Consider the following 12,602-nt stretch of genomic DNA (forward strand, 5'->3'; position numbering starts at 1 on the left):
TAGTGCTCTTTATGGCAAACTTCCCCTTGATCCAGGACATAAGCTAGGAAGTGTCACATATTATATTTAGATGCTGTGTCTCTCTAGTCTCCATGAATCTGCTCAGTCTTTGTTTATCATGACATCGATATTCTTGAAAAGTACAGGCAGTTTTTTTGGAGAATTTTCCTGTTTCAGTTTGTCTTGCATTTTCTCCAGAAAATTTTGGCTAGAGTATCTACCCTAGGGGTAATACTTTGTTCTCAGTTTGCCATTTCAGGAGGCTTTGATGGTTTATCTCAATACTGATGAGATTATGGTGGAGCCTAACAAGTTTCTTCAATACAAAGTTACCATCTTCCCCTTCATAATTACTGCATAGTGTGTAGAAGACATTTTGAGACAGTGTATATCGGAGTCCTTATTAAACATTCATCTAAGGAGTCTTTTTTTGTGTTGTTTTTCTGGGCAGGAATCCTTTTCTTGTCTTACCTGCCTTGCTTCTATTCTGCACCCTAGATACTGAATAGGACCTGACTGCATGCAGTCCTTATTTGACAGATGAGTGTCTGTTTCGCTTTCTGCTTTTTTAAGGGATTAATGGGGCTTGTTCTCTGTTCTCTTGGAGAATTCTCTAACGGCTGTTCAGTTCCACCAAGATATGTTTTCAAGGTGAATCTTTTGTCTACAGGCCTCTTTCTATATTCAGGGACAAGACATGCACCTAGTGATGACACAATATCAGGAAGCCTCTTTGGAGTGTCAACTCCTGCCTGGGGTAACCACCCTGACATGTGAACCTCCTCAGCTTCCCCAAGAAGTGAGTGGTGAGTGCCAGAGGGTGAGTGGTGAGTTTAGTAAAGACACAGGAAGCAGGCCACTGACAGGAGCATGGTCTCCTTAATAGGAATGTGATTATCTGTGTCCTCAAGGTTTTGTTTTTTGTTTTTATATATATTATGAAATGATTACCACAAACTTCTTAATGTTCCTATTATCTCAGTTATCTTTGGTGAGTGTGGTGAGAATATTTAAGATCTATCTCAGCAAATGTCCAGCAATATTTATTGTTAACTGTAATCGCTGTGCTATACATTAGGTCTTCAGAATTTGCTCATTTAGCTAGGCACAGTGGTACTTGTCTGTAATTCCAGTAACTCAGGTGGCTGAGACAGGAGGATCTCACGTTTGAGGCCAGCCTGGGAAGTAAGAAAGGCTCTAAGTAATTTGGTAAGGCTCTGTCTCAAAATATTTAAAATAAAAAAAGGATTGGGTATGTAATTCATTGATATAATATTCTTGGGTTCAATCCCCAGTATTTTATTTTTTTTATATATATATATAAAATTTGCCCAGGGTCAACAGAGGAAGAACCTCTTCTAAAATTTAAGGCTTCTTACTTTTGACCAAAATACCTTCTTTATGACATCTCTATATTCTACATTCCTAAATTTATACCCCTCCTCTCCCGAAAAAAGATCAGAATTTTTCAAGACTATGCTGTAGTGGATATTGTCCCTCCTACCCGAACACTCATCACCAGCTTCTTCCCTTCTCTTTATTTTCATATCTGATTTTAACTTTCTTTTTGTGAAAATGCATCACTGTAAAGCATTCATAAATGTCACTGACTTTGGGGGTGGGAGACCCTGAAGTTTTAGAATTTCTGACAGAATAGAAACAGTTATAGTGCCCTATCCTAGACAGTAAGGTGTACATCTTCATTTGGATGTTTAATAAATCGAAGTTTTAGGGGCTAGGTCCTAAACAGAGGACACTCTTAAAGACCATTGCATTCAGGACTCTTGTTTCCTTTCTTTACAGAGTTTACTCCCCAGGAACCAGCCCTTCTCCGAGAGGAAAATTCCAGAAATACGGCAGCAGTGCTTGAGTTTAACTCACCCAGGTTCCAGGTAAGCAAGGGTGCCTGGGCTTTGGAAACCTCAGTAGTTACCCTCCTTTTCTCCTTGACCTGTTCTTTGCCTTTCTCTTGGCCCACACTCCTCACTCATGGTATATTTTCTTGTGTTCATTCCATCACAGAATGTCACAGGCCATGTGCTCAATAATCCAAGGAGTTCATGTCGATTACATTCTACTACCTCATATTATACTGTGTTGAGGAAGTACATCCAGATCTCAAGATGTGAGAGTGAGGGTTTTCAGAACGTGCCCCGTTATTAACTAGTCACTTGTGTTTGGAATCTCTGGTTTTTCTCCTCAGCCTGAGAACTAGGACTCTTTTTCACATTCCAATTAATTTGGTGACGATAACAGAAATTCTGTAAATGTAAAATAAAACTTCACATCATCTTCACAAAATGAACTGCTTTTTTCCTTTTTAGTGTCTCAGTGGTTCATTTGTTTTCCTAGTTATTTGGTTTTTAAAAAACTACACGTTTCTCATTTAAGTCCTCTTACGTACTGCTGGCACATCAGTTTTCTCAAGACACCATCTTCAAGGAATCCTTTCCTCACTTAGTCCTTTTCTTTGACTTCTATTGTTCTCAATCCCATTAGACCCAATGTTTGCTGCTCTTAATAAGTACTTTGTCTTCTTGAAAATAAATGTATGGATAATAAAATAAATATATGAAATAATAATGATTTAAGAAAGTGTGTATACATTTTAAATATCAACCCAGTTGTGGCTGGGCATTGTGACACATGCCTATAATCCCACCAACTCAGGATGGTGGCGTGGGTACAAGTTCAAGGTTAGCCTTGACAATTTATTGAGACCCTGTCTTAGAAAATGAAACTCAGTAGTACGCTGACCCTGGGTTCAATCTCCAGTACTGTATAAAGAAAAAAAAAAAACCTACTGCCTTAAAAATATATATATATAATATAAAAAAGTGATGTGTGTGTGTGTGTGGTACTAGGGATTGAACCCAGATTCATCCTACCACTGAGTTATATCCCAGCCCCTTCTATTTTTAGTGACAAGGTCTCACTAAGCTGCCCAGGTTTGCCATGAACTTAAAATCCCCCTGCCTCAGCCTCCCAAATCACTGGGATTACAGGCAAGTGCCATCACACCCAGGTTCTAACAGATTAATTTTGGATTTCTAGCTTCTAGAACTGTGAGAGAATTAATTTCTGTTGTTGTAAGCTATCAAGTTTGTTACAAAAGCCCAAGAAATCATATAGGTTTCAAGGCAAAGTAGACTGATAAATAGATCATAGAAGGGATGTGCTATTTAAATAAGGTAGATTTTATATTTTTTAATTAATAATTTTTTTTTTGTACTAGAGATTGAACCCAGGGCACTCTACCACTGAGCTATATCCCTAGTCCTTTTTACTTTTTATTTTGAGATAGGGTCTCACTAAATTAGCTGAGGCTGGTGTCAAATTTGTAATCCTCCCACCTCAGCCTCCCAAGTATCTGGGATTACAGGTATGTACCACTGCTCGGCCATAAGGTAAGTGGGTGTTTTTTTGGGGGGCAGGGGGGGAGTGCGGGGAATGAGGTAGGTTTTTAAGTATCAAAATAATTGTTTGCAGTTTGGGATGGTATAGTGATGAAGTAAATATATCTTCTGTCTCAAAACTCACCTGTTTGTCAAAAAGTCTATGAAAGACTAGACTCAATATCAGTTTCCAGGCAAAAGGAAAGAAAGGGTAATTTGGAAAATGAAAAAAAATCAAAAAGTTAGTAAAAAGCCATATGGTAGGCCTTTGGAAACAGTGTCAGATAAAGAGAGAAAACCATAGACAACCCCCAAAATAAATAATTACAGTGTATAATATTTCTGACTTAGCTGTCTTATATTTCTGGCTTTGAAATATTTTAAAGCAATCTTCATTAATGAAATTCAATGAGATCTCTACATTTATATTGTTTTACATCTGTTAAAAGTCTCAGAACTCTTCCATTATATATTTGTAATCAGTTTAATTGCATTTTCCATAAGTGCCATTTTGTATTGAAATGCCTATTAGCCATAATAGAAAATGCTGTTAAAACAGTGGGTAGAACCAATTTGAGTCAACTTTTTTTTTCTTTTTTTCTTTTTTTTTTTTTGACAATACTGGGGGTTATTGAACCCAGAAGTACTCAACCACTGAGCAGCATCCTCATCCCTTTTTGTTTTTTATTTTGAGACAGGGTCTTGCTAAGTTGTACAGGTTGGCCTTGAACTTGTGATCCTTCTGCCTTAGCTTCCCCAGTTGCTGTGATTACAGCTGTGTGCCACCATGACCAGCTTAAGTCAACTTATATAAAAATATCTTTATTCCATGTAAGCTTCCTTCTCTGAAACATTCTTATATTACTGTTGGTTAAATCATCTCATAAAAACTTTTCAGAATTCTTATTCTTAGAGGTAGCCAATTTATATCAATTGTAGATTTGGTTCAGCAGGACACTGAAAAGTCCTACAGGATATGTGACATTTTGTTATAGTGTGGGACTGTTCCATGCATTTCAGGATGGCCATATCCTGTGAATAACATTGGCATGAGCTGGTAGTCATCATCACTGGTAAAACCAAAAAGTTCTCACAAATTTACAGAATACCCTGAGTGGCTGGTACCACTGTTCTGTAGTGTGATATTCAATACCTTTCATAACTGGACCCCTTCTCCTTACCACAGTGAAAACTGAAAGGCCACTTTTTGCCTTTTAGATGTCAGCGGAGACTGGGGAGGGAGAAGCCCAGGCCTTTGCCCTAGCAGAGTGGCCACATCTGAGTCTGGCTCAGAGGAACCTCTGTGAGAATTCAGCTCAAGAAAAGGTTACAAGCCTAATGAGTAAGGACAGGCCTCTAACTGGTCCCCTGTCTGTGCTATCCTTGTCCTGTCCTTTCCCTGACTTGGCCCATGGGAGCCCATACTTCTACAAACCCTTACCCTCCCTTCCTCTTCTTCTGGCCTCTGCCTCCAAACTTTTCTCAGTCCTTATAATTTTGCATTTTTCCCAATCACATTATATTCTGCTGCTGCTACTTTTCCAGGTTGTTAATTCTTCTTGTGATCTTCTCTGATTTTCTCTCCCTATTCCTTTATTCCCTTCTCTGATTTTCTCTCCCTATTCCTTTATTCCTTTATTCTCTTTGCATCTCTTCTTCTTCCCCATCAAGGATTCCATATAACTTATATCCTTTCACATTTAGAAGACCCACAAATACCTCTGCCTGATCCCTCTTTACCTTAGAGGAAATTCTCTTTATTCTCTCAGAACATTACTATTCATGTTTTCTTTCTTTTTATCCTTTAGCTGATAGATGAATCATTTTAACCTTTTTATTTTGAAATGATATTTAGGCTACCAACAAGTTTTAAAGATAGTACTATCCATGTTTTCTTTAAATGTGCTCTGCCCTATTGTGCCTTCTCCCTAGCTGGTGTTTGGTGCCGAGGTTAACCTTTCTTATCATCTTCCCATAGCATACCACATTTTGTAGTATTGCTGAAACTGGATGCCCTGAAACACCTGTTGATTTCTTTGTTTTTTGAGGGATAGTACTGGAGATCAAACCCAGAGGTACTTTACCACTGAGTTACCTCCCCAGCCCTTTTTATTTTCCTTTTTGAGATAGGGTCTCACTAAGTTACTAAGGCTGGCCTCGAACTTATGATCCTCCTTCCTCAGCCTCTCAAATAGCTGGGATTAATTAAATATATGCCACAACACCAAACCCTATTGATTTTTTGTTTCTTTTATTTTGAAACATCTATTCCCAACCACAGAGATTGTTTTATTTATAGAATATATGACATTAAATAATTAATGAATTATTTTAGCAAAAGTAATTGTAACTAAAGATGTTTTGTTTAATATAGAGCAAGACATTTCTGAAGCAATGGATCAAGGTAGGAAGACTTCAGGAATACCCAACAGGTGAGTATCTGTGGTCCTGAGTGGATCCATATTCTACAGATCTAAGAAGAAATTAGAACCATTGGGTTCAAACCCTAGTACCACACACAAAAAAGAATATCTTGTTGTTTTATGTAACAAAAAGTTCAAACTGTAGATTTGGTGCAGCAATTTACCATGATATCAAAGATTCATCTCTCTGTGGTCCTACACCCTTTTTCTAGTTCCCCATTCATACCCAGCTTCCTTACCTCACTCTTTTTCCCATTTCCCACTCCAAGATACTTCTCTCACCACATTGAGCTTAAAGTTTAAAATTTCATCAGTGAAAAGGTTCAGTGACATGACAGGATTCAAGAAGTATTCCCAAAGTTAAGAATGTCAGGGAATTCTTAAGATGGATATGTTAGAGGTCATGCATATAGATACTGAAGACACCCGGGATTCCCCCTTGTGTCTTCTAAAAATAGACTGGTTTACTAATAGGACACAAATACATAATATCCAAAATTTTAAAAGTAGTAGTATAAAATAATACTTTCATCTTAAAAATGTTGGCTTTCTTCCTTATAAATCCCATAAAAATCCATTCAAGTGCAATGAGTTTGAGTTTCTTTTTTAATTTTCACTAAAAGAGATACATCTACCAGATCAAAGAGGGTCTCACACCTTCCATGTGTAGAAATTATGTGTGAGGAGGCCTGGTAAATAGCAATTGCCTTCCTTTTCCAAGTTAAAAACCAGTTGACATGGACATAGGAGTAAAACAGATGGTTCCAGAACCTTCAACTTATTGATAGGAGCTAGACTGGATAAAGTGGCTCAAAGGTAGAGCTAAATAGGCTCAAACTGGCAGAGGAGAAGTGCAGCAGAAGTCTTCTTTTGTGGGCCTGCCTAATGCAACTAGTGACAAAAAGGAGCATGGAATGTCTGCATCCTACTCCTAAAGAGGATAGAAGGAGTTGCTATGCTACCTGAGTTTCTTCTCCTAAATTCAACAGTTATGTCCTGAGGAGTGAGTTGGGGAGAGGCCAGCAATGTTAAGTCTAGCCAGTTTTCCCCATGGAAACATGAGAATTGAGAATTAGCACCCTTTTGATTTAACATGTATGAAAGAATGAGACTTTCTTTGTAGCATATTTTCTCTTTTATTTCCCAGAGACTGTGCACCCCACATCTCTTGTAGCTCTTCTGTCCCTACTGAAAAGACAGTCTCAAATTTGAACACTCTAAAGGACCGTCATCCACCCCGTGACTCCTGGGCCCGGATGCACATTGCATCCTTGCAGTATGCAGCAGGAGATATTACCCGAAAAGGAAGAAAAAAAGACAAAGCTCGAGTGAGTGAACTGCTCCAAGGTCTTGCATTTTCTGATGACTCAGAAGTGGAGGAAGATGAGCCTGAGGCTCAGCCTCAAAAGAAGCTAAAGGTGTCAAATGTCCCACAAAAAAGTTGGACCAAAAGAGACATTAAGCCGAACTTTCCCAGCTGGTCAGCACTGGATTCTGGCCTTTTAAATCTCAAGAGTGAAAAGTTGAACCCAGTAGAACTCTTTGAATTGTTTTTTGATGATGAAACATTCAACTTGATTGTCAATGAAACCAATAATTATGCTTCTCAGAAAAATGTTAACTTGGAAGTCACAGTTCAGGAAATGAGGTGTGTATTTGGTGTCCTGCTATGGAGTGGATTTGTAAGGCGTCCCAGAAGGGGAATGTACTGGGAAATCTCTGATGCTGATCAGAACCTGGTTCGAGATGCAATTAGAAGGGACAGATTTGAGTTGATTTTCTCGTACCTGCATTTTGCAGATAATAGCCACCTAGATCAAAAAGATAAATTTTCAAAATTGAGACCTCTCATAAAGCAAATGAATAAAAATTTCCTCTTGTATGCTCCCCTAGAAGAATACTATTGCTTTGATAAGTCAATGTGTGAATGCTTTGATAGTGACCAATTTCTGAATGGAAAGCCTCTTAGAATTGGCTATAAAATTTGGTGTGGTACAACCACACAGGGTTATTTGGTTTGGTTTGAGCCCTATCAAGAAGAATCAACTATGGAGGCAGATAAGGATCTTGACCTTGGGTTAGGTGGAAATCTAGTGATGAACTTTGCTGATGTTCTTTTAGAGAGAGGTCAATATCCCTATCACCTGTGTTTTGATAGCTTCTTTACAAGTGTCAAATTGGTGTCAGCTTTGAAGAAAAAGGGGGTGAGGGCAACAGGATCAATTCGTGAAAACAGGACTGAAAAATGTCCTCTTATGAATGTAGAACATATGAAAAAAATGAAGAGGGGGTATTTTGATTTCCGAGTGGAAGAAAATGATGAAATAATCTTATGTCGTTGGCATGGTGATGGTATTATCAGTCTGTGCTCCAATGCCATAGGCATAGAACCAGTCAGTGAGATAAGTTGTTCTGCTGATGGTGAAGAGATCCCACAGGTAAATCAACCATGCATAGTGAAATTGTATGAGGAATGCAGGAAAGGTGTAGCTAAAATGGATCAAATTGTTTCCAAATATAGAGTGAGGTTAAGAAGCAAGAAATGGTATTCAATTTTGGTGAGCTACATGATTGATGTAGCTATGAACAATGCATGGCAACTACACAGAGTCTGTAACCCAGATTCCTCTTTAGACCTCTTGGACTTTCGGAGATGTGTTGCACATTATTACTTGGGACACGATGCTAATCTTCCAGACTAAGGTAGATAAACAAAATGCATACAGTAAAAAGATAGTAAAACCACAACTACCACATTTGGTTGTATCTTACCAAAGCAAATCTGATGCATATAATGCAATTATTGAGTAACTACTATTTTTTTAAATGAGACATTTATATAAAAGAGTTTCAAAGACTATTATAAGAAATAATGTTCAAAGTTATCTGACAGTGTTGAACTCCAGTGGTACTTTTCTATATGTCTAATTTGTATCAGATGTGAGAAATCATTTGTTGAATTTATTTTGTACATTAAAAGAATGGAATTCTCCCTCTCTTGTTTTCTCTAGAGAATGTAATTTTTTATTAATTTTTTAAAATTTTCTTCTAGAAATAGTTTAGTAAAAATTGACCATTTCTGAGAAACCCCTATCACATGGCCATCAATAAAAGAGGACCATAACACAATATAAAATTTGCTAAAGGGCTTATAATTTCTTTGAAAAATTGCAGACTCTCAAACACATCAGCAAAGTCCAATATTAAGTTCACATTCCTTTTTATGGGCTATGAATAAGAATCTGATTAGATACCAAAATAAAACAATGCAAATGCTGAACTATTTAGGTCAAAAGACCTGTACAGAAGCATCTGTCCCCAAAGGCATTCCAGTTTGAGACTCAATTTTAGAATAAGGCATAACAAATGTTATCAAAAATATACAAGGTGATGAAAAGGGGACTCTAGAATTGCTAGCATACTCTGAATCTGATAAAACAAATGTAGATATTTTATTATTTTTCTTTAATCAACTGCCAAGATTGAAATCAAAGATAAGTAGAAGGCACAACAAGTTTTGATCTAGTTGTTATTTGAATTTTCAGAATTTTTTTTGTTTTCTGTTTTGTACAAATGAAACATGAGAAAAAATGTACTTCAAAATGGTCTTATCAATTCAAGAAAAGCCTATCAACCACAAGAGAATACCATTTTAAAAATACTGGCAATATCATAACCATAGAATGACACTGTATCTATAGTCCAAAATGGAGCTGTTGCCCATGAGCTAATAATTATCTAAATAAAACCCATATGTCAAGAAGCTTAAGGCCAGAATTGATATTAAGCTGGATTAGACTGTGTAAGCAAGTTGAGCCAGACAAATGTTGAGTTCAACAGAGGAATACCAGAGGTGAAGCAGTGCCACTGAATATTGAAGTGAAAGATGTGTACTGTTGTATCTGTGTGGATTGGCAGCAGAAGTCAAAAAAGAGTTGAAGAAAACAGGAAAATATGAAGCACATCAGGGTCAAAGAAAGGAAAAGATAACAAGTTGACATCAAACCCATTTTGAAATATCCTAAGTAGTAAATCCAGGAGTAAGCAGAAATACTTGGAATAGTGAACTGATTCATTAGTATTGAAATGTAGTTTTGGTAGATTAAACAGTAAAGGGAAAATGGATTTCACTGCAATTGTGTTGTAGACAGAACTTTTCTTTCAGCAGGATTTTTTTTTTTAGGTTCTCTAAATTTATTTTAAAAATCATAAAACTTTTCTTACAAAAGAGCATTACATTCTGCACACTGCTCTGAACAGATGCCAGGGACATGTGGACTATTACTTTCTTCCTTGCCCCCCGCCCCGCCCCCCCCAAAAAAAAAGGTTTACAGTGCCCACAAAGCAAGGTGCCCACAAAGCAAGGTGCTCACAATAATTACATAGAGGGGTTGTTTTGTTTTGTTTTAAACCACCAACAATGAACAAAAAAATAAAATTCACTCACTCTGCTTCTGTTTCACAATTTCAATGTTAGTTTTTGCACACCCTTCCCTCCCAACCCTGTTTGTAAGGAACTAAAACTACATCTGGTAGGTGAACAGCAAAGATTTTGCTATACCTCAAATGCAGAACACCTATGAAGCAGAGGAATGTTGGCTTTTTAAACAGAAACAGATTAAAAAAAAAAAAAACATGCAAGACTCCTTCAGTTCTTCGTTAGTCTTAGAAAAACTTTCCAGAGTACTGCTTCACACTGTTCTGCAGCAAATACTGTACATTCTGTATCTGGTCCTGTGTTCCTGTAAAGGTAATGATCTGATCTTCAGATCCTTCTAAAGGCTCTTCAATTCTGATTGAGGCTCTGGATTCATGACAGATTTGCTTAATCTGCTGACCATCTTTGCCAATAACAGATCCAGCCAAATCTTTGGGAATAGTTACTTGTATTGCAATAATAGGTCTACCAAGATCACCATATGAGCCACGACCCCCTGCATAGGAATAATCATATCCAGAGCCACCCTGTGGTTCATAAGCCATCTGCCATTCTGATGGGCTCCATGTATCTATTGCAGATTCCCAAGTTTCATCAGCACTGAAACCAACCATGCCATAATGGTCTCTAGGTTTTTCTCTTTTGTCATAAGCCATTAGATCTAGATGGTGGCGGTAAAGGAAGAGAAAGATTTCAAGCTCTGCTCCCACCTTGGCCACCTCGACCAGAAGGAGGAGTCGTGGTCCTCGATGAGGGCTCATATCAACATAATCTCTTCTAGAGGGAGGCATGGGATACCCACCCCTACCAGGTGGAATTCTGTTGAAACCACCTCTTCCCCACATGGGAAATCCCACTAGATGTCCACGGCGGTCATCAAACATCATAAAACTACCATAATCATATGTTTCATCATAAAAACTAGGATCATAAGGGTGTGCATGCCCTTTGATGGGAGACTCAGATATAATATCAAGGATGATCTTTATGCACTCTACTACCCTATCAGGCTTTCCCCCAATAAGAATAACTCTATCAGTGGAATGAGGGCAGCATTCCTGGAAAAGCTTGATTGTTGTCTGAGTGTTCTCTCGAAGTCTTTAATTTTAGCATCTTTGACCCCAATAATTCCTCCTGTCAGACTCTGATGAATCAACAGTCTCAACTCAAAGTCAAAATCACTTCCTTTATAGTGCTGATAATTTAAGCATTCCATATCATCAGATTCAAGCAGGAGCTGGCTGGTTGCAGTGATTGATGGCAACTGCAGGCCCTCTTCCAAGATACCGATGGTTTTCTTCAGAATGTCTCCAATTGTTCCAATATCAGCACTGATTCTCAATATGGTCTGTCCGGAGACCCTTAGTATTCTTGTCTCCTTTCCCAATCACTGCCCCAGCATTCTTGCTCTGAAGCAGAATTTGTAATTCAACCACCTCATCAGTGTTTGTAGATCTTTTAAATGCTTGCTCCTCTTCCATATTTTCTGCGGTACACTTACCAAATTCACCGTTGGTTTTAGTGTTGGGGAAGGTTTCCTCCGGCAGTTCAGTATCCATTTTCTTGTATTAAATGGACACACCAATCAGTTATTATATATCCTTGCAGAGCAAAACTGTAGTGTTCTGGGGCAGGACCAACAACTGACCAATAACACTACTGCTGCAGTAGCCACACGAATCTGCTGTCCCCTCACAGCCCTGCCACCTCAGACAGTCACAGCTAGACAGAGAACAAGCACAGGGCCCCTCCCCAGCCTTCTCTCAACAGGAATTTCTGTTGTGTGCATAGTTTGTGATGGAAGTGTAAACTATGTGTCACAGAGTCACAGATTGACCTATTCCACACAAGCTGCTTAAAGTGTAAGTTCAGTATTTCCTGTAATTTGTTTCTTCATGATATATTCTTCAACATTTCTGGTATCTATAAGCATCTACCCACAAAAAATCACCTTGCAGAAGTTCAACACCTTTGTAATTATGAGACTGTTGCCTTAGAAAAGGACTTTCCAAAGTTTCTTGCAGAATAATGATCACTTTGTATACTCTGCCCATTAAGCTCAACACCTGTGATACTTCTCTCCATACCTCTTTTGTGGTGCATATCCAATACTACCTTACATGGTTATTTTTATTCAGTACATGTCTATTACTAGAAAATAAACATCCAGAAAATCTCTCTGCAACCAAAACAGGACCTAAAGTTATTTGCTATTACTATTCAGGATACTTGTTCACTTCAACTTCATGGGATAACTTAGAAATCCAAATAAATAGCTTTATCTTTAAAATGTACTTTAGAAAGGGACAGATTTGAGTTGAGTATGGTATTAACCTTGATGGGAAA

The 12,602-nt window shown here is 38.0% G+C and overlaps 1 protein-coding gene and 1 pseudogene across 5 annotated transcripts in view; one reads left to right on the forward strand and one right to left on the reverse strand.

Moving 5' to 3' along the window:
• PGBD1 (piggyBac transposable element derived 1) overlaps positions 1-12,602 on the forward strand; it is a 340,888-nt gene that overhangs the window by 4,809 nt on the left and 323,477 nt on the right. The window contains exons 3-7 of one of the 4 annotated variants that reach the window (XR_014021959.1): positions 671-806; positions 1,804-1,892; positions 4,614-4,737; positions 5,770-5,827; positions 6,966-9,410. Coding sequence is in view for 3 of the 4 variants with exons in the window: in XM_081294281.1 (XP_081150407.1) it covers positions 671-806; positions 1,804-1,892; positions 4,614-4,737; positions 5,770-5,827; positions 6,966-8,520 (1,962 nt within the window). In the remaining variant the exon portion in view is untranslated. Of the gene's footprint in view, positions 1-670; positions 807-1,803; positions 1,893-4,613; positions 4,738-5,769; positions 5,828-6,965; positions 9,412-12,602 lie in introns of those variants that run through there. The other 3 variants (XM_081294281.1, XM_081294282.1, XM_081294283.1) reach the window with 3 other exon arrangements.
• Positions 10,368-11,837, reverse strand: LOC308649944 (heterogeneous nuclear ribonucleoprotein K-like; annotated as a pseudogene). Its single transcript has one exon. The product of its transcript is annotated as a heterogeneous nuclear ribonucleoprotein K-like (transcript).

Source organism: Spermophilus citellus (assembly GCF_964194105.1).
Source record: "Spermophilus citellus genome assembly, chromosome: 5".
Lineage (NCBI taxonomy): Eukaryota > Metazoa > Chordata > Mammalia > Rodentia > Sciuridae > Spermophilus > Spermophilus citellus.